Source organism: Haliaeetus leucocephalus, unplaced genomic scaffold (assembly GCF_000737465.1).
Source record: "Haliaeetus leucocephalus isolate CR32 unplaced genomic scaffold, Haliaeetus_leucocephalus-4.0 Scaffold223, whole genome shotgun sequence".
Taxonomy (NCBI): domain Eukaryota; kingdom Metazoa; phylum Chordata; class Aves; order Accipitriformes; family Accipitridae; genus Haliaeetus; species Haliaeetus leucocephalus.
The window spans coordinates 83,158-105,745 of record NW_010972659.1 but is presented as its reverse complement, the minus strand read 5'-3'; the positions used below and the strand labels follow the sequence as shown (position 1 = coordinate 105,745).

The 22,588-nt window shown below is 38.5% G+C and overlaps 1 protein-coding gene across 1 annotated transcript in view; it reads left to right on the top strand.

Annotated features, from left to right (window-relative positions):
* The window catches only part of DIP2A (DIP2 disco-interacting protein 2 homolog A (Drosophila)), a 128,959-nt gene that overhangs the window by 58,916 nt on the left and 47,455 nt on the right, over positions 1-22,588 (top strand). Inside the window, exons 7-11 of the mRNA XM_010566988.1 lie at positions 6,560-6,679; positions 12,171-12,416; positions 19,271-19,399; positions 20,213-20,332; positions 22,298-22,495. Of these exons, the coding sequence (XP_010565290.1) occupies positions 6,560-6,679; positions 12,171-12,416; positions 19,271-19,399; positions 20,213-20,332; positions 22,298-22,495 (813 nt within the window). The remainder of the gene's footprint in view (positions 1-6,559; positions 6,680-12,170; positions 12,417-19,270; positions 19,400-20,212; positions 20,333-22,297; positions 22,496-22,588) is intronic.

Here is a 22,588-nt window from a genome sequence, read left to right as displayed (position 1 = left end):
CTGCTCTGCTAACTCATGTTTCATTAAATATTCTGGCCTAGAATGTGTTCTTCTCTTTGAAATTTAAGCTCTCAGGGGAAAAGTTCTTAGTTATAACATGTAATTGGATTTCTTTTTCCCATTAGTGATGTATGACAAGGCTTAGTGTATCAAAACCAAATAGTTAGGTGGTATCAAAACCAAATAGTGATGTTTTTGTTTGACTTGATTTAGATTAAACTTATGTCTATGCAATGTAATGTAGATGCAGCTTTCAGAAGCCAGTATCTTTTCCACTTTTTCCTCTCTTAATTTTTAGAAAAAAAATTCTTCAGATATCTTGCATTAGTGGTTCTCTTCTTTATCTCAGTGTAGAGATAGACGGAAAGAAAAATGCAAGGTGTTTGTTGCATGTGTTTTTACTCTTTGGAAGTATTACTACTCTGATTCTAATAGATGTTGAATCATCCAGTTCATTCCAGTCTGAAAATGCTTCACATCAGTGTTGATGCTCTTTTTCATGGCTACTCATGCTGTGAGATTCATGTATACGTAGAGCATGAACAGAAATGTTGACAAGATGTCTCATAAAACTCCAGTTACTGCAAAGTAGCTTCACTTCATTCCTCCCAATACCTTCAACATAAAAAGTCACAGTTTTGCTCCACAAAGCCATCTCAGTTTATCTGAGACATTCTAGCTATGCTCATTTTCTACCTAAAGAAAAGATGTCCACCACCACCAGCTTGAAATGTTACCTTTTTAAATTTCCCTGTATGTTGACACGTTACCTGCTGTGAAGGATAAACAACTTTAGGCTATATTCTGTGTACTGTTGCTGCTTCTGTCAAGTGCATGCTTTATTTATTCTTTAGACTTTCAGGGGGAGTGGGGGCCGTGTTGTTTCTTCTTTTTTATTTCCTTCCAGCCTTTATTTCTTTTTTTCCTTTCTTTGCATCTCATCAGTTCTGCTATGTCCTTTTCAAGAGTAGCTGATGAGTGTGGAATGCAACTTTTCATAGAACAGAATCTCTTTCTGGAGCAATTACAGTTATTTTAGAACCATCAACATAAATTACTTGCAAGTGAAACAATTCTGCCTTTTTATGCAATTAATCTGCCATTTACTAGCTGTAAGCACTTTTTTTTTAATAGTTTCCCAGACTTGTTGTCTGTTTAAATTAACTGTAATTTTTATCATCCATAGATTTTTGTTTTCAAGCAGTAAATATTACCAAAAAAATTTCCAACAGTGAATATACCATCAATAAATACTGTAGGCTACTAAATTACCGGAGAGTTCCTGGAACAGCAGTTAATATTACAGCGCTTTAACTAGGTTTTCATTCCGTTAAATGATGACAATGTGATAGAGAAGGTGAGAAATGCAGACACCTTGCAAGCATTCATCTGCTTTAAGTGCTAAGACCCTCATACCTCAGTCCAGAGAACACTTGGTGATGGGTGTATTGCTATTGCTGCTGGCTTTTCTTTCAGGGAGGGTGTACAGTTTCTGGTGGAGGCACTGTGCCTTCTCCTATGTTCAGTCCCACTGCTGCCTGGTTTTGGATAAGAATACAAATAAGCTGGTAAGCCTTTAGGGTGTTGTGAAAAAGCTTTCCCGGCAGCTGTACTTTCTCTTTCCACTCTTGTGCTTTATTCTCCTTACTGTTCTTCAGCCTGTTGGATATACAGCTGTAACATACAGACTGTTCTCCAGCTTGCCTGGAACAGGATACAGAGATGCATTTTGAAGAGCTGCTGCAGATGAGGAGAAGCCTGCTCAGCACGCAGGAGTGGTACCTGTACAGCAGCCTGCAATATACAGCAGCTCTCTCTTTCATTTCATGTGGTAGAGCTTGATCCTGCACCAATCCTCTGTGCTCTGCCGGCCTTCCTGGAGTCATACTAGCTTTTTACAAATTACTTTTAGGGTTTTTTTTTTTACTTTTTTTTTTACTGGCAAGCCTTGTCACAGAGATGCAATCATATGGGACACTAGTTTGCAGCAGCCATTTGTAGAGGCAGACAGTGCTGGTTGCTGTAGCTGCTGCTATTTGGAGATCTGTGAGCAGTAGGGAAACTGGTTAAGCTTATGAATGCCATTTTTTCTTCAAACAACTGTAGAAATTCTTCCTCCTGTGCTTAAGGCAGGAACAAGAATCAGAGGCTGATAAACAAGCAGAGGCTACAAACAGAAAAGAAACATGCTCTTCTAATAGCTGGAGGGTTTAGGGTCTAAGAGTTCAGGTGATTTATACTCCACAAAGTATTTCTTAGTTGTCCTCCCCCATCCTTTTTAAGGATTTGTAGAAGGAAAGAAAATGAGAATAGGTACATAAAATGGAAAAGAAAATTATGTGGTTTACTACAACAGAGGAAGGAAAAAATGTTTTGAATCAATAATAAATTGTTGATGGTTGTTTGCAGCTTACTAAAGTGCAGAAACTTAGAACTATTTTTTCAGGACTTTTTCTTCTGCTTTTGGATGGCAGCATATGTATTTTTTACTCACTTTGGTATGCGTAGTCTTCATGTTAATAAGATGCTGGGCTTGCTGTTCATCTCTTTCAGTGTTCACTGTTGAACATTTGTGTTCCCTGTTCTCAGAAATATGATGTAATACAGATCACAATTGATCTGATTTTAATGACTATTTAAGCCGCTGAAAACTGAAATCCACAGTTCTTAAACATTAAATAATTTTCACAGTAAATTTTTAAGAATTTAGTAATAGACAATGGTAGAGAGCTGCTTTTTGCAATTCCAATATCCAATTAAACTTTATAGTAATTTATGAAATTTTGTGCCCTAAATGTTCTCCTTCTTTAAAATTATTTCATTCTTTTTACTTTTTTTAGTGAAGTCTGTTTCACCATGTACATAATGTAGAAAAGCTCTTAAAGGAAACATGGAATAGGAAGAAAGCATTCCAGGGAAGTGAAACCGATTACTTAATTTGTTTGGCTGAGAGAGGATGGTCCTACTCAGTTATTATCCAAGGACAAGATATTAAAAGAAAAATTTCAAGCTGGAAATAGGTCTTAACGAGTACAGAAGGAACTGATGAGTTAACCAGCACTATAAAAATAAAACATTAAACAGAATAAAAATTTATCCTGACTGTCTTTTGGTTGCATTTGTACCATTTAATCTAGTATTTTCCAGGTTTTGGGGTGGGAGTTAGGAGGACTAGAGGAGGAGGTGGTGCTCATTTTGCCCTCTGGAAATGGAATAAAAAGTAGTTTCTATGCTTGCTACCACAACTCTGTGTGATGTTATGACCTGTCCCACTCCACTTTGTTAAAATGCCCCAACACACCCTTGCCTCAGGCTAGTCCTTTCCATTCCCTAAATACACAACCAGCTAAGAATGCTTTCCTTTTTTTTCATCTGCAACATTATTTAATGATTTAATGGATTTATATACAGACTATAAGTATTGTGTGTTATTATTCTCTTTTGGAAGACCTTTTCTGGAGAAAAACCATTTGTTATGTTCCCCTTCTTCCTACCAGATGTTAATGTAACATAAAAATATCTTCTAATTTATATGTAGAAATATGCATGGTTGAAGTGAATGCATCTAATAGTTACCATCTTTTTTTAAAAACATGCAGCTTGGTTTTGACTTCAAGTTCTGCTATGGAAATGTGTCCAGCAGAACTGGCATTTTGCACCTAACTTTTAAGGCTGAAAAAATGGCATTTAATTTAAGTAATATTCTCACGTCTATGGATAGCAGTAATGTCCTTGGTGCATCTCAGTAACATAGCAAAACAAGAAGTGTGTTAAGTTCTGCTTAAACTTTCTGGAATTTTGTGAAATTAAGAGGTTTGCTTTTGGGTATCCATGAGAATAAACCTTGATGGTGGACATGTACAGGGGGGGCGGGAGGGGAAGTCCAAAACTAAAGATCAGGAGAAACAAAGATTTGACAAAAAGCAGTAGCCCAGATGTGGGGAAGGGAGGCAGGGAGACATACAGAGAGGGGCCTGAATTTCTGATTCGTAAAACATTTATGAACAGCTCCTTGTTGTGAAGGACGGCATCAGAAATCTAACATGGTGCCCAGTATAAAAAAAAAATTTAAAAATCTTGTCTCAAAAGATAGAGGTTTAAGAAGTGACCCCAACCCCCCCCCCCCTTAACAGCATTGTCCTTGAACCTCACAGGTTAGTTGCACAAAAAGTTCTTATTTGAGACAAGCATCTACCTAGTAAATTCCTAAGTCTTGTAAGAACATACAGGTGATATATTTGCATATATGTGTTTTAAATACAGCACTGAACAGATTATCTGGAGGGAGCTGCAGACTTGAAAAGTGACATTGTTACTGCAAAGAAATAGATGGTGTCTGGGACCATACGCCCAGGGGTTATTTTGATTTTTCTGATCCATTTGGCCGGGCTGAAGGAAACAGTTTGTTTCTCATTTGGACCTGTGACTAAGAAAAGCAGCTTCCTGATTTTTGGTTAAGAGTGGATTGTTTTTTTCTGGCATTTCTTTTAAAGACGCTGTGCTCTTCCAGTAGTGGGGTTTTAACTTGCTTCTCTCATGGCATCTCTTTGAACTCACGTATTGCAGTAAATCATGCTGTGTGGTCAGGGACCAAAAGTTAGATGCCTGAAGTGCATGGTGTCAATGTGCTTTGGAGCAGGGGGGATTTCTACGTGTGGAAATTGAATAGTTTCTATCTAACATAGGAAAAGATGTCAGATTAAGCTATGGTGATCTTTCATTTACTTAAGAATAGAAGTTCTGAAAGTAAGTCATATGCCAGTATCTGTTGTTATAGTTGGTTAGAAATATAATTTATGAAGCCTCCTCTGGCGAGGTCATACTTCTGTGTTTATGGGCAGCATTTGTAATCTGTTTTTGAAATGGAGAATTGAAAGTTGTCCCCTAAGTGTCAGGTGTTTACCCAGTGCATTGGGACACAGCTGCCTTTGGAAAGTGGTTTGTGCCAAGACTTCCTAACAGGTTCATGTAAATGTGCTGTGCTTTGCTGTTTCATAGCCTTTCATTCTCTGGGATGCTTAAAAATCTCTTCTGATTTTCGTTAAAATATATACTGATTAGCTTTCCCCGAGCTACCTCTTGCTTTGTCTATGTTAACTGGAATTGGTTAGCATATTTAAAATAAATAATAAAAAACCTTGTGCTGAGCATGACCAAAGCAGGTTCAAGACTAGTACCAGAAAAAAGGTACTGTAAAATTTGGAGCTTTACTTGTAGTTGTCATCAAGGTTAATCCCTGTAGGTACGGGACAGAGAAATTACTTTTTTTTTTAATACGTAAGTTGTGTAAGTGTATGTCTGTCACATGTCTGAGTTTCATACCTACAAGTCTATCAACCTGTTATATAGTTGCAGCCTTAGATGGATACTTAATGAAAGAATGTCTTTTTTTTTTTCAAATTGAACAGTTTCATTCTGTAATTCTTGTATAGCTGCTTCCACATAAAAAAATATGGTAAGACAAAGGCATAATCATAATACTTGCTTTTGGGCTCTTTGTAGCTCTGCGTAAGTGTATACATGTTGTACTTGTTTTTCATGATTTTGAATCTTAGGTCATAAGTTAAAGTATATTTTTGGTCTGCCTCATTTCTCCTTGACATCTGTTCACTTATGAATTTTCTTTCTATATAAGTTTTAGATTTTGACACTAGTGAAATATATATGTCAAAGAGAAAAATCTGCTGAAGGCAGTTTAGAATTACTTGAATACATTAAATTTTATCTGCAGTGTGGTCTTGATTGAACACTAAATTCCTCTTTAATCTCAGTTTTGGCTTAAAAATAAGAAAAGTTAAAATATACCCCCTGAGTATATTAGGGTAATTTTTGCCTTCAGGAAGGTGAAAACACTTTGTGTCTCTTCCCTAATTCTTCCTATACCTTTAGCCTCTTCTTTCTGGTTTTTATTACTTGCATTCTTTTGAGAGAGCTTCAAGTATACATCTTTCACTTCTTTTTCCATTGTGGATTTTGAGGATGAAGAGTCCAGTGCTGTTGCCAATTTACAGTACCTGCATTGAAATTTCCCCCCAAAATGAAAATAAATCATAGCTCAGTACTAATGTGTTCTGTAACTTCAGTATTGATTTTCAGGGTGTTCTTCCTAAATGATACCTGCAAAGCCTTTTCAAGCTGATTTCATGAGGAAAATATGTCAACTTGACCCTGCTTATAGCCTCCCGTAACTTTTGAAACCATTGCTTCTGAGCTGAATTTGAGTGGGAGGCAGGCTTATTCATTCAGTCCTACTAAACACCATTGAAGGAGAAACAATTGATAGAGTTGTCACAGCTTCAGAACTGAAAACCATGTTAATGGAGTTTAGCTTTGGACCTTTCTGCTTTCCAAGAAGTGCTGCTTCCTCTGAAGCTGAGAACCTGCTCCTTTTTGCAAGCTAAGCAATTGGGCTAAACAGGACTAAAGCCGTAAGGGCCATCATGTGTGATTCAGCCTTTGGATATGAGCTGTAAAAGATGACGTTGATGCTTTCTGTGTTTTTAGAAAGAAACATGATAAAACTTAATCTCTTAACCTTTTTTTTTTGTTTTGTATATAGATGTCCACACTGAAGCAGTACAAGCAGCACTCGCAAAATACAAAGAGAGAAAAATGCCCATGCCTTCAAAAAGACGGTCTGTTCTTGTGCACTCTTCAGTAGAAACGTACACACCTCCAGGTATCTATTGAGTTAACATATGTAAATCTTGCCAGGTGAACATGATAGCAAAGTATAAAGAGCAAATGCTTTGTTCTGCTAAGTTGTAAGTATGTTGCGATAAATTTCTATATTGATGGCTGTATTTCCTGATAAACAGGTGTTGGTTGGATGTGGGTTTTGATGTCTTTCCTCAAGATTTTTAGTGTCTCTTCTAGAGATACTGTAGCTGCTAAAGGTACACTTAAGACCAATAATAGAGTGAGCAGTTGCCCTTTATGCATTAAGTATGTTCTCTTACATAATGTCTCACTTGGAAGGAGATAATCTTGGCAAGCATTTCAGAACTGTAAATAACCTTATTTCACATTGCGTAAGATTCTTTTTTTAACAGTTGAAGAAAATGCCGAAGAATTAAGATGCTGCATTAGCTTGCAGAACACTCATCAGATAGTTTCAACTGTGAGCTATTTCAAACATTCAGAAAATCATATGCTATAATTGTTCAGATTGTTTAGGTCAGAATGTTTTCTTTAATTGTTTTTTTTTTTAGGGGAAAAAAAGTAATCTTCCTGTTGTCTCACAATGAATTCCCTAGAGGTTAAGAAAATCTTTCTCCAGATAACATGTTGTGCTAGCAAGCCAAGTGTTTTGGGGCCAGTGTCTTGTATACAAAGAAGAGGAATTTCCCTAAGCTCTTAATTTTTGAATGATGTGCACTTGTCTTTTCTAATGTGGCCTCAGAGTAGAAGCACACTGACCTCTAGTGCCCTTCTCTATCAATTCTATTTTTTATCCCCCTTCCGTAAAAGAGCAGGTCTGCTGTACTGTTTCTCTTGCTTCCTGGGCTATATTTCTCCTTTCTGTTCTTCCCATTTAAAGGAATTCCACTTTTCTTTGCTAGTCACACACTTTTGTATATTGTTTTTGGTTCTCTGGTTATTTCATTAGTTAATAAATAATAAACTTATTCTGTAGTCTTATCTATTGTCTTTCTTCACCCTTATGTTTTTGCCTATAGGATATGTTTAGGTATCATGCATTTTGATTAGCTTATTCCTCTAGTACTCAGGTACTCAGAAGCCCATGAGGGCAGCTATTGCAGCAGGGTGGTTATCATGCTCTTGAGTTTTCTTGCATACATGTTGGTTTTATATGTGAAAGTTGTGAAATTTCATAAAGTGAAGTCCTGGAGAAAACTAATGTATAGCGACCATCTGTATGCTGAGGCTTTGGGAGAGGGGCCCTGAAATTTCAAATTTCTGCTTATGGCTCTTCAAAGCAATATTCCTTCTCACTCTCCAAAATAAACTCTGATAGAACAGTCAGCAGTGCATTTCACATAGCATCACTCTGTCCTTTTGTCTCATCCCCCTAGTGGGACAAATCATTATGTGCTTGGCATGAGGTATATCATGTCAAGAAAAGAACATGCCGCTGTTCTGCCTAAGATTTGATGTACAGAAAATAGCTGGCATCCAGAAGCCGTGCTGAGAGCGGAGGACAGCTAGGCTTTCCTGTCTTCCTTAGCATTTAAAACTAGATGGAATCTTCTTGCAGTTTTTTTGAGACAACCAAAATATCATTCTCTTCTGAATACCTTCGGGACGGATTTGAAGCAGCGTCCCTGCAGTGACTGCTGCATCCGCTCTGCCTGAGGTCAGGGCTCTGCATGCTGCTGTGAAGGAACAAGGTCTTGGGGGCGTTGAGAGACTCTATAAAAAAAAAAAGGGGGGGAGATGCTGTGGGTAAAATGTTATATTAGGTGATAAAAACTGGTCTGCACACCTTCACAGGAGCGCAGAGAATGGCAGGTGGGGGAGCCCAAGTAATACCCTGCCCCAGCCACTCCCCGGCCTGTCCCAGGAGCCATCAGCCTGTCCCAGACCCATCTCCACAAGCCCAGAGGAGCATGGGGAAGAATGACAGGCAGGAACCCAAGTTAAGGACTCAGAAGAGGGATCACCCTGTCCAGGCCCCTCCCAGGGCTGTCCCTGGAGAGCCTCAGCCCTCCTGTCCAGGCATGAAAGCTATCAAGACCAGTCAACACTAGAGCACCTTCTGGATGGAGGGGGGATGCCATGGAGGGCTCTGGGACACGTTATGGGATGGAGGGCAAAGGTATTTTGGGACTGCATGAGGCTTGTTCTGGGATGTTTAGGTGAGGAACCACAGATGGGGAAGGGGGTAGATTTAGGTGATTTGAGGAGGAACAAGTGTGGGGAAAATAGCAGTGTAAGGGGCTAAAAAGGGCTGGTCATGCATAGATGGTACACTTGCCTGACCATGCCCTGCACCTGACCCTGCAGTCTGTCCTCTCCTCCTGTTATACTCCATTTCTGACACCTCTCCTGGGTGAGGGACTCATATTCTGTGTGCGTGGAGTGGCTCAGTCAGTCTATATAAGCAAATGGAGGAGGACTGCAGCCTCTGGCTGTTATGTCCAGGTGTCGGAGACTGGGATCTGGCGACAACTACTCAGCAGAGCCAAGGGTCTGAGCCCAGCTGCTGGAGGGATCCACATCGTGTGTGTGTGTATATGTATGACCTCCATCCTCCCCAGCCAGAGAGGGGAGCAGGATGAGGCCATGGGGTCTACCCATGTTTGTGTGAGTGGTTTTGTGTGTTTGTGCTGCTGGTCAATGTCATCTTCTAACGTGCCTGTCCAAGTGGTTAGCAGAAAAGACAAGTATACTCACACTGGGATTTAGCAGGATCCAGAAGCACCGTAACTAATATGTTCTGAAAGAAGAGTTAAGTGTCTCTGGGATCTGTCATGCTGCTTCTAAGAGAAGGTGACTTGTTATGAGATAGCTTTATCTCTATAAGAAAATGGGCCACTGGATGAATTCTGTATCATGGGACATCATGCCATTCAAAAATATTCTGAGGACTTACTGCAGCTGTATCAATTCACAGAAATAATTGTCTTTTTATGGGCCTGCCTTTATTTGCAAAATTAGCTTAGCAAGAAAGATCTGAAATCGCAAAGAATCTGAGTAGTGCTGAAGCATCTAGTTTCGTTGTCTTGAGCCATTAAACCACTGCCTTAAAATCCTTGTGTTGGCAGAAGTTATTGCAATTAAAACCAGGCTTTCTTAGTAGCTGAAATTTTGTTACAAACAGTTACCATCAGTCGCCAGGAAGGAACCATCGGATTCTGGTCACATTAGGTTCAAAACCACCTCCAGACTGGCAGTAATGGAACTGCTTTCATCAGTCATCCTTCCAAAAATTTTAATGTACTTTTGTTTTCATTTCATCAAGTCTCTCATCCTTCCCATACGGATTTCACGTGATCAGAACTTAAGCTGTAGTCTTGATGCAAGTTTGGTCCAAAGGGTGGTGGTTTCTGTGGCTGTCTTGGGTCAGCTCCCAGCCAGGAAGAGCTGCAAGCCAAGTACATAGCATTCTTCTCACAGCACACCGAGAACCACTGATTAACTCTCGCAGCTGCGACAGAGCTAGTTACTGAAGTTACCTTGCTACTTTTCTGTTGTAATTATGTTTTGGTTATTAGAATGTTTTTACTATGGATCCTTCATTTTTATACACAGTTAATGTTTTACATTTAAAGTGGGGGGAAGGGGGTCCCCCCTTCCTTATGTAAGATATCTGAAAGCTTAGAAATTTTAGAGAGACTTCATTAAACATGTATCTGGATAAGGAGATACTATCAGAGTATATATTCTTTGAGAAATGTGGGGTTTTTGTAGTTTTATTTCTCGCTTTGAAATGATAATAGATTGCAAATGTGGTCTTTTTTTGGGTTTTTTTTTTTTGAAACCTGACTGTTTGTAATCCTGTCTTGTTCCATATTCCTGGAGTTGTTTATTTTTGCTTTCTGCCTAAAAGAAAGGGAAGGTTGCAAGCACTTAGGGTCAGGTTTGGCTCCTATCCAGGAGCAGATGGAGTCAGCTGCCAAAAACTACAACTGTGGCAGTAGACCAGAAATATCATACGAGGCACAAACCCAGGAACGGTGATGCACCACAGCTGTATCTTCTCAAAGATCAATTGTTTGTGTATTTTAATTCAAAATTGTCATGTTGGACTAGGGATGGTCAAGTAATGAGAGATTTGCGATTTTAACTGAAAATGCCATCGATTTTAACAGGCTTCTTATGAAATTATTTCTGATTTTTGTGATTTTTAGACTGTTAAAGAGCAGTTATTCTGAAGCTATTGGAAATGCACGTATTCTTGAAAGGCCAAAAATTAAACAGCTGGTAATTGAAATTTGTTGCCAAAGATGAGGAAAAGATTTTTATGTGGCTTCAACAAAATTTATATGGAATTGTATATAGCTGAACAGTTACACATTCAGAGGTTTAAAAAAAAAAACCCAAAAGCCAAAATTAAGTTGCAGAATTTCTGAGGTAACCCACCTCACTATCACCCAGGATTTCCATGTCTGGAAAGGACTCTATAGTGTAGTAATGGACACTCTTATCTTTTTCAGAAGCTGTTTTTCAGCTCCTGCTGACTTCTTAATTGGTCTGGCCATTATGCGTGACTTAAAACTGCTCTTCACAAAGTGACTTGATGTGAACTTTATCGGTATATGGGCAATGCATTGTTTTAGGAGCTTTCCTTTAGTTACTTTGGGGTGCATACAGAGGATCAAGTTCTTAAAGTACAACGGTGTCTTTAGGAAGGCAAGATTCTTTTTCTGGGACAAAAGTTTCTATTTTTCACTCAAAATCAACAGAGATGTATTTTCTTGATATTTAGAAAGACCTTTTTATTTGTTATTGAATGGACAATAAATGTGGAAAGATTGAGTGCCAAAGGGAAACTTCTGGAAAATTGTAAATAACTGGTAATGAAAACAGGAGCCCTTTATCAAACTTCTAACAGCAACAAATATACATCTAGAATGAAAAGATGCTTTACTAAGCATTTCTGTGTAGTGCTTGTTACTATCAATTTATGTGGTTAAAATACATGCTGTTAAATTCCTTCTAATTATTCTTAGATTAATGAAATTACTCTTTCATTGAACTTTATAGCACTGTGCTTTCTTTAGTAATTAGTTCTCAAAAAAATTGTCAAAAGAATCGAAAAATGAAGAATTTCCCCCCCAAAAATAAAAAGAAAATACCCAACAAAAAGTGTAGTGACATTTATTCAGGTGGGATGAGAACTGATTTACCTGTTCAGAACAGAAATATTCTTTCAGTGGAATAGTTATGGTATGCTCACTGAGAATGGTTAGTGAATGTACTAGGAACCTTAGGTAGAAGCCTTTTTTGAGTCTTACGTCATTCCAAATACGGAAGGTAAATGAAACTTTGCTTCAAGTGTGTTGTAGCTATAATGTGTAGAAGTTGTTGCATTAACATAAAAATGGCAATGAGCAGAACTTGTGCATGTGAATATACCATTTGCTTAATACATGTATCTCGTGTAGCACATGAGAACGCTACGTGAAGAACATGGAAAAACTTCATGTTCCCGTCTGTTGGGTCATTCCCACATTACATGCCTGTCATCGTTATTTTAATCACAGACACATCGTCAGCATCAGAAGATGAGGGCTCGTTACGTCGGCAAGGGCGGATCACCTCCACTCCGTTCCAGAGCCATTCCAACGTAGAGCCCTGGCTTAACCGGGTTATTCAGGGCTCCTCCACCTCATCCTCTGCATCCTCCACCTCATCTCATCCAGGAGGGAAACCTGCTGCTGCTTCCAATACTGCTACTGCCACCGCTGCTGCCACTGTGCTTGCAGATCTCATGGCACACACCCAGCTAGGTCAGTAAAGAACTGCCTGTGTGGTTGGAATAAAATAAAATTAAAAATCCCAAAGCAGGGCTAAACACAAAAGTCTTCACCAGAAGATATCTGTAAATAGCCTTAAAACGTACAATCCGCAGACCAGGTATGTATGATATATATGTATTTAATGGAAACCAAGCCAGTTGTTCATGAGATCTGAACATGCATTCTTCTTGGTAAAATGCTTGCTTTATCAAGAAACTAAGGTTCAATTTTACTGGATTCAAAAGCAGAATTTCATATTTTTGATGCATGCTTTCTGATCTGCATGTATTTACCCTAGACAATATCAGGTTATGGATTTCAAAGGTGAGTCAATTGGTAAACACCCAAAAGACTAGAAAAACATCCAGAATCTTTTGGAAAGTTATGAAACCAGGGATACTGACAAAGCTGGATTTCAAGCTCAAGTGTGATTTTTTTTCCTTTAATTAAAAGTTAAGTCATGAATAGTCTTTTATTGTGAAACTAGAGTGAAAATGTAGAAGTCCTGGTAAGCCGAAATGTAAATGTGAGTTTTGTCTCAATCTCTGTAATGCTTAAGGTCCAGAACTTCAGGTTATTTCTTGTGTCCTAAAATGCAGAGCACTAGTCTTGTGCTTTTGGAAGATTTGGTAGGGAGGGAGAAAGGTAGTCTGTTCCACCAAGGAAAAATTACAGTGGTTTTGTACACTGTAGTGGAGATGATAGTGGATTTATGTGTGTGCAACAGAACCACACTAATGTTAAAATGATGGGAAGGGACCTACGGTAGAAAAAATAACTTTGTATCTCAAATAAATTTTTTGCCCAAAGTCATTTAGGAAAATGAAATGAAGATTGATGTTTGTATTTCACCTATGGGCTACAGCATGAAGTTCTTGTGCTTCTAGTAATATGCAATAGGCATCATGTATATTGTTCCTGGACATTTCAGGTTTTGGCAGTTTTAGTGCTCTACTTACCTGACTTTTTGTTTATCTGTGACTGTAGGCCTAGATACACTATTACAGACAGTTTTTTATATTTTGTTACAGAGAACAGGATAGGTCAGATGAGGAAAACACATTGAAATGCTTTAGATTTAAAATTATTATACAGGCTTCTGTACACTTAGTAACATCAATTAACGTGATAATTTAAGGCACAAATATATTTTGCAAATACCTGTTCATATAGCTGGTCTAGCTGTTAGGTTCAAATTTTATTGAAAGCCCAATCATATATCCTTTAGATTTCTCTGTTAGATGATACAAACAGTTCACAGTTCTCTTGGGCGTGAGGCAGCTATTCATGAGAGGGTCGATTCTCTGTTCTTTGCTGGTTTGCCCTCTTGAGTTCCTTCTGCCTTATACTAAGTTTGGGGCATCAACCTGAGTTTATAGTAGCGATGGGCTTCAAACCACAGCCAATGCTTGTAGTCTGTGATGGGAGTTTTTCTTCTTCAGATTCCTGAAGCACATGATGAAACAGGGAAAGGAGTATGAACAAGCTAGAGGCTGTCCAAAGGAGAATCCTCTAGATCTTCTATGTGGCTTAGGTGCTGACACAAACAGGGATTGACTCATTTTGCCATGATTGATGTCCCAGTTTTCACAGTGCAGGCAGTTTTCTGCAAGTGGAGCTGAGATGGATGAGTGGAGCTTCCTTTGTGTTCTGGAAGACTCTTCAGATGTTAGAGAGTCTGGGAAGGGTTATCTGTCTTTCCTACTGGCTTTTGCTCCCTCCTGTTTTGTATGGCAATCTCTTTATTGTGGAAGCTAAGCATGGAGATGTTCTGATATCTAAGCTTTTACAAGACAAAATGTTTTTTCCCAAGCCCAGTTAGTGCTGTTGCCTTAGAAAGCTCCTGCATGCTGAAATGTTGGGTCTTATTTTGTGTCTTACAAAGTTATGGGCAGCATTTGGCTTTGCTCATTTTTCTGCACTTCATCAGTACTTCATCAATAAATATAGTTAGAAAGATTTGCCTCTTTGGTTAACTTTTGTGGCTTTATTGCTAGTGAAATCTTTCCCGTTTGTACAATACATACCCATCTTATTGCCTTTAAAGAAATCTGAATTTTCATCTTCCCATTTCCAAGCTTATTTATAATAAGAAATTTGCAAATATTTTTTTCTTTTTTTTTTTTTTTTTAAATTTTACTTAGTGGATGTAAGTAAGATGGAATATGTCTGCACCTTGCTTTGAGGGCATTCTGGATTTCACATTATGGATTTATAAGAATCATGTTTTAACTCCTTAAAATTAACAGATAAACTTGGAAGGTTAGCCATAATTGTAAGTGTGATTGAAGTTCTTAATATAGCTGTAAAAACTTGCAAGATATACAAAATGTAACACAGCATCCTGTTATGTCTAATATTTCAGGCCATATAAATACATACCAAATGTCACAACTAGCTTCTTAAGACCTATCCATCAGGGGTATTTAATCATCAAAATTGTACGCAAAATCAAGGCCTCATTAACAGTTCAAAGTCCACCATTTAAGCAGCTAAATGTCGGACTGCATGCAGTGGAGTAGTTTGAAATTTCATTAATGGGAAATAAATACGCAATTATAGTATCTATCAGGAAGGAAGTTCAGGGATTGTTAAGAGCTGATCTACTAAAAATATTTAGAAAGTTAAAATATCTAATGCCTTTGACAAAAAGTGAAATGTCCTTTTGCATAAGAATAATCTTCCTCATTTCTGAAATGTTTGCCATATTCCATCAGTTTTCATTTCTAGTTTGGTAACATTCATGCATGTCCAATAACAAATAAATTGTGACATTTTTTCATGTTTGTCTATAGTTTTCCTTAGTGACAGGAATATGAAAACTTACTCAGTTCTCACATTGCAAAATTCTTTGATTATCAATAAATACTAGTATACTTTCAAAAAGGACCCCTTTGATTTGTCCTAGAGCATAAAAGAAGAGTTTATTTATTTTCTCAGTTGATGTGCTGACATCAGCAATATAAAAGGCATCTTACACATTTTAAATACTATGCCTTACCAAAATATTCTGTATTTTGACTATGTACTGAATAACTAGTCACAATTTTGATATGTTAGAGAATTTAAATTTAGCAGCTTGTTCCCTTGCAGCTCATCTTCCCCAGCTCGCATTTTGATGGTGAGATCCTACTAAATTCCCAAGCAATAGACTGCAATGTTGAAAGTGCAAGGTTACAGTATTTAATAAAGTCAGATAAGAATATGCATTATTTTTAAGCTGTTTGTCTTTCACCTGTAAAAGCAAGGACAACATCTACATGTTGTTTTAGGGGCTCTTCTTCCTTTTAATGTAATACTTTCTTTAAAACGAATAAGGCTAGCAGTGTGTCTAGATTTTTTTCAAGGTCACCATCTCAGCTGTGGAGTATTTCCCAACTTAGCTCTTGTTAGAGTAACTGGAAAAATTTATTATCATGATATTTGACCCACGATTTATTGAAAGACAATTCCTTTTCTTAAGGGGAAGCAGGGTTATAAGAGTAGTAAGATAGGTGGTTTGAACTGCTGTGGCTCTGTAAGCAGTTTTACAGGAGTTGTAAGAGTGAAGTGTGTTAGAAACAGTTTCAAAGAGTTTATTGGAGAGGAAATGCAAGAATGAAGTAGTGGCTTGTGGATCCTATTTCGTGTTCTGACTGGGTTGGTGCACTCTCCCCCCCCGCCCCCCCCCGAGTTGTTCCAATACAATTTAATATACTTATTTTAAATGTCCATTTTGGTTGAGTGGCTTCCTAGAGACAAAACAATCATATACAGCCATCTCTAGGTCTAACCCAACTTCCTGCTAGGTAAAGTGTTTGAATCTTCACCCTGAGATACCTCCTTAGAGACTACTTTCTCTCTGATGCCTAGCTTTTAATTTTCTGGATTGTATCCCATACGTTCTTTCTTGGGCCACTGCTCTCTCAATAACGGAAAAACACTTCAGTCTAAATCCAATTAACTTTTTTCCTGAAGTCACAAGTCTGTTCAGACTTTTTTTTGACTACTCTTCACTTCTCTTCATCTGCTTTGCCACAGTATCTCTAGATGATACAGACTAATTTCATGGATTCTCATGGGCATATATTAATGAAGCTAATGTGATTTTTATCTGAGCATAAAACCTGAAAACTGAACTTACTCCTTCTACATGCATAGAAAGAATGTTGCCTTCTGAAGGCAGAAATGGGAGGGAGAGTCAGTTCTGTACTGCATGTAAGATGAAATAGCTGTGGACAACAGAGAAGTTCATTAGGACCCCTGCCATTTCCCTTCTATGGCGAGGGACATTGATTTGCGTGAAATTTGGCTGTGAGATGCTCATAAGATATGCGAATGCTATAGATTAGCACCTCCATATATAGCTATTTTTTTGTGCTTGTTTTCAAGTTGGGAATGATTGTTAATGGTTTTTTTGTTTCTCTTCTGAGCATTCTCATTTTTTGTGTGATTTCTCTGAGCAGTTCCCAAGTACACAGCTCTTCCGTAAATGTTCCTAAATAGCTTCTTCCATATGTTATTTTCTGAGCATCTAATTGCAGAGCTTTTGTATTTCAAATATCCACCTCATGCATGTGGGCATGAGATTACTTTTTCCCAACAGGAATATGCATGGTAAAACCTGCATCCGTTCAGCATATTTCAACTTCTGTACTTTATGCATGGCTTCTAACCCATACGTGCACCAAGTCTCATAGTGCGTGTCAGTCTCTCTTGTCCTCTCTCTTGATTGTTGAATTTGTACCTATGTGTATATCACTTCAAATGTATATTTTGAGTCACCTTAATGTTTAGTGGTGACAACTTCATATATAGGAATGCCATTTGGGGCCTTCCATTGATGAAGCCACGCTGCAGATACATCCTTAATTGTAGTTCTGGCTGCTGTATTCAAGGAGTGGAAGCCTTAGACAGTGATAATCACTGCAGGGTCTGTAAGTTGAGAAGTATGGACTTGTGGGCAGTATGGGAACCAGGTACATTTGACTCTGTGTCCTTTCCTGTGATTAATTTGTATGCTGCATGAAGTCCGTGTTTTGGGACTTCGGTAAAGCAACTCAAAAAGTATATGGAATGCAGTGAAAGTGTTTCAATTTACTCTAAATACATGGGCTTTCTATACACCCTGTAAAGTAGTTACAGGGATTAGTTTTACACAGTTGTCACCCTTTCTTGTTACTGGTTCTAACTCAGGCATTTGTCAGAGACATTAATTGGTACTTTGTTCTTCTTATACCTTACCCACATGAAGGGAATTCACGGTCCTTGCTTAGATCTGGTGATCCCTCTAAAACTGCTTAGAACTAAACTGGTGGCTTGTATGCCAGCTCTGGAAATCTGTGAACAGAGCTATGAGCACTTGTTATCTTAGTGCTAATTGCTTCCTCAGAATGGGTGGAGTAGTATATGCATTTCACAGCACTGCCTAGATCTCCCTATGCTTTGAGTTCTTCCTACAGGATTTGTGACACGCTGTGGTCCTTCAAGGGGTATCACTGCAGAGCTGCGTGACCCCAAGCAGTTCCTCCAGCACAGTGCAGCAGCATATTCTTAAGCTCTTTTCTGTTGCACTCCTATTGTTACTCATGAGGATTTTGAGTATTTCAGGCCTCCAGTTCTTGCTTTTCCTTATTTGAACACTTCTGCCAGATGCTGCCATTTTCTAACCTGTGGCTCCATTCAAAACCATTCCATAATCTAGGTCACAATTTTGGAATGACAATATTCCCTAAGCATTGTTCTGCAGCACAGAAATGTCATGCAGTTCCAAGCAATGCAGGCTTTTGCCTCAAGGTTGTTACAAGGTGGTTCTCAAGTCCCTGTGAGTATGCGAGGATTTGAAAATGCCCTGCTTTCTCTATGTAAATATACATTACAAAAAAATTAAGTATTTATTGCTTGTAGCGCACACCATTAAAATGAAACAGCATATTGTGTCTGGCCACAAATGACCACCTCATGCCTCAGAAAACCCTGTGCTAAATATATTTGGTGTGAGCGCTGTGTGTCTATAATGTTGACATATATGCCACAGGCTTTATTGAGTGTTTACAGGCGTTCCAGCTGTTCTCATTGATTGATGCTCCAGTGAAGACTATGTGTCTGTACCACAACATAAACAGGAAGCTTTTACCTACAGTATCTTTGTGAGACACTTAAAAACAGGTGATAAGAAAAGCTGCTAAAGGAAAACCATGACTGGTCTTACAAAGTGCAGGTGATGTTTTTTTAAGTCAGCAGTTACTTTCCTCTGAGGGAGTCTCTCATCTCTCTGTGTCCATCCTCAAGATGTGTTCAGACCTAAGTGTGCTATCTTTGCCACCTTAAATTTTAATCTGTGTTTCTCAGCAAAAGTCTTCCTCTTATAGCTTGTAGAATGTAGATAAGTGCTTCATGTTATCGTGGAGAAAAAGTTCCCTTCTTTTAAACCTTATACTTTTGTCCCTTTCTCTTCCTATGGGACTTATGCTAGTCATTCCAGTTTTGTGGTGAGACTTTGGATGCCTGTATTTCTTCTGAGAGATGTGAGACAGGCTTTCTTCGTAGACTTGTGCTGTTTACTCATAATGAATCTCCTTGCTTTCAGCTTGAAGTGATGGAGTGACCCACCGCTCACCTTATTTGTCAGAATTTGTTTGGATCCTTTTGAAAGTTGGAATAGCTCCTCTCCACTCTGGAGAGACACAGTGGTTCCTTTCAGGATTCCCCCTGTACCTAGAAGATTTTGGTTACAGTTTGATTAGAGAAATCAGAGTTTTGTTAAAAACACATGAGAAAACAGCAAGAATGCTGTAAGAAGCAACTTTGGATATATTGATTCAAGATGACTGATGAGCTCCCGTGTCTGTCTTCCATTTCTACAGATAACCACTTTGCACCCCCAGATGTAACCACTGGCCTGGTTGAACACTTACATCATGAGCGTCCACAGGTGGCATCAGTACGAGGAGTTCCCAGAGGCTACCACAGCAGCATTTTGGAAACTGCAGATGGTGATTGTGTTACAAACCTCCTACCTTTCAATCTGTGCCCCTTTTTCTGAATAAGCAAATGCAAAACAGAGCTTGACACCCATCATGTGGTATGCGCCTGCCCCCTCCAAAGCTTTGCTGTAGTATGGTGTATTTGTCAGTCTACCACAGGATGGGAAAATGTACTGCATTTCCCGTGTTGTGCTGGTAGGGCCATGTCCCCATTTCTCTATATTTCTATAGTAAAGGCAATGTAAGCCCTTTAGTCTCACATTCTAATTTTATATTGCCTCAGAGCCTTGAATTTCAATGAATGTGAATAAACATACACATTTGTTTTTAATTGAAAAAAAAATATCACATACACAAATGAAAATCAGCATTTGACATGGTTTTGCGTTGTGATTATTTTTTTCTAGCCCTGTAAAATATTGAAAGATTCACTTATTTTTTCCAAGCATTCTCACACTTTCAGAACTGAGTGAATGTTAAGATGTAGCAAATACCTAGAATCTTGAAGAAAAGAAAATTCTTCAGGTTTGTATTGGAATCTCATGAAGGAGTCAGCAGTTTGAAAAGCTAAATAAAAGTGTGAAAGATTATATGCATCAGCCAGGTAGCTAGAGTGCAGCATTGTTTTAAAACAAATAAATCCATGGTTGAAACTCTTATTGATTAAAGCTATTTTTTCCCAAACAAGCCGTTCATCTTGAATGACTCTTCCATCTGAAAGCTGCACTGAGCTTAGCGTGATGTTGTCAGCAATGTGGCAGCATGTGTTTTAACATATGTTTATTAATATAGGGTAAGTAATAAATCTTTTCTGTTTGGCAGGTGTCCCAGTGAATAGCAGAGTGTCCTCTAAAATCCAGCAACTTCTAAATACCTTGAAAAGACCAAAGCGCCCACCCTTGAAAGAGTTTTTTGTTGATGATTTTGAAGAACTGCTAGAAGGTTAATTTTCTTTCAAATACATTTTTAACTCTTTGTGTAAGCGGTTCATGAAAGAACTAATACGTCTTAGCAAGTGCTTTCTTTTTCTCTTCCCAATAGGAAACAAATTATGGTAGAGTTGTTTCATTGGAGAGAGAAAGGTCATATGCTAACATAAGTGAAACGTAATCTTCAACTCAACCCTTCAACTCAGTGTACTTGTTCTCCCCTCCTCCCTCCCTTTGGAAACTTCTGATTCAGCCCAATTTGGACCAGTGGGATGAGCTAGTGAATACTAAAGACAGTGATTTACAGATACTTAGAGAAATTCTGTTCACATCTTTGTCAAGAAATGAATTGGTGCATCCAAAAATTGTCATGTTTGGTGATGGTCCCACGGTCAGTTTTTGCCTCAGAGATTCTAAACTCTGCTCTCTGGTAATCATCAAATTTATAGAAGGTACTCTTTGGAGTAAGTCAGGGCATAGCCTAAGTGTAACTGATGGTGCAGGGGACCTCTGGAAGCCTCTGACCAACCTCCTGTTCAAAGCAGGTCTGACTAGATCAGGCTGCTCAGGGCTGTGCCCAGTCCAGTTCTGAGCATCTCCAAACATGACGATTCCACAGCCTCTCTGGCCACTCACATTCAGCCGCTTGTCTGCAAGCACATTCTGCTTTGTAGCTGGTCAGTGCCCAAATGTAGTTAGATTAAGAAAGTTACTTGCTAGTAACTGGAATTTATTATGATAATATTGTTTGCATCATGTTAATATCCTCTTCTTGAAATCCAGAAACTTTCACTATTTTAGAGGTTCAGAGGAATTAAACGCATTGAGTGCACCATGCAATATGTCTTGTCTGTGCAGTATGTGAAAGGATATTGCTTGGACATGCTCTGCAGATACTGCTCAGCTGAAAAGCACTATTTTCTTCTCCGTATGCAGGTGTCCAGGCAGAAGGAGAAGCATCCCTAACAAATGTAGAAGTTGCTTAACAATACGTAGCTGCCTTTAAAACCACCTGCATCAGCTAATTTTGGAGAATGATTTTTGTTCTGTTCTCTTAGTCTTAAAGATTAAATGAAAATTTTGTTCTCAATGTGACATTTTTGAGCAGCTGCTACTAAATTCCCTGTACTATTTGACTGATACTTTAAGATATGAAGTAATTGCGGTTTTAGTCTTTCATTGAAGATTTTTCAGGCAAACTTTTGTTGAGGTGCATGTATGTCATTGTGGAGAGCGGAGAACATCACTTTGAACTGTTAATTTTAGTTATTGCATAGATTGAGTGTTAGGTAAATCCAACTATGACTTTGTTTTGCTAACTAAGATCAAGATACTTCACCTTCTTGAGCAGCTTGGAGCAGGATTTTAACAGCAGGCTACTCAGAGAGCAAACGGCATGCAAACCCTGCAGTGTTCCACAGTTGAGAGAGATGATCCGGAAATAGAAATATTCTCTGAGTGGTACTGTTTTAGTTGTTGGTAATCCACACCAGCAGCATTTCATCTGGCTTTTTTTTAATATATGTATATATTCTGTATAATATATACAGAAGCATAGTGTCATTCTTCATCACCTGTTGAGAATCTGGTGCAGCAAAAATAAATGTCCAATTGTCACTGAAGCCATTCTCTTTGATAATGCTTATTGACTTGGTGTAGGCTTTAATTTAAATAGATGTGCAGAACAAAGAGCAGAAAATATCATCTTTCCAAAGCAGTGAAGAAGAGCTAACTAGGGATTCAAATTCTGTTCCTGTGGCCAGTTCCTTTGAATAATGTGGAATCAGAACTCTAAAGTGATGGTAATTTTTTTTTGTGAAGCCAACAGATGATTAGCATAGCATCATCATAAAGCAGAGAAGTAATGATAGCTGTGAGGAAGAGGAAGGTGAGAACGATTCATAGAATAGTCTATGAAGTGTAACTTGCACATTTTCTGAGGATTGACGTTTGCCATTTTACTGTGCTCTGGTTTTAGTGCAACAGCCTGACCCAAATCAACCAAAGCCTGAAGGAAATCAAATGAACGTACTTAAAGGTGAACCCTTAGGGGTGGTAACCAACTGGCCACCTTCTCTGCTGGCTGCCCTGCAGCGCTGGGGAACTACCCAGCCAAAAGCCCCTTGTCTGACAGCATTGGATACGACTGGGAAAGCTATTTATACGCTTACCTATGGTAGGTATTGGAGATAACTGTAAGGAAGAATTAGGTGTTCATTGTGGAATGAACAATTTGCTTTACTTAAGAGGGACTGACTGTGGTCATGAC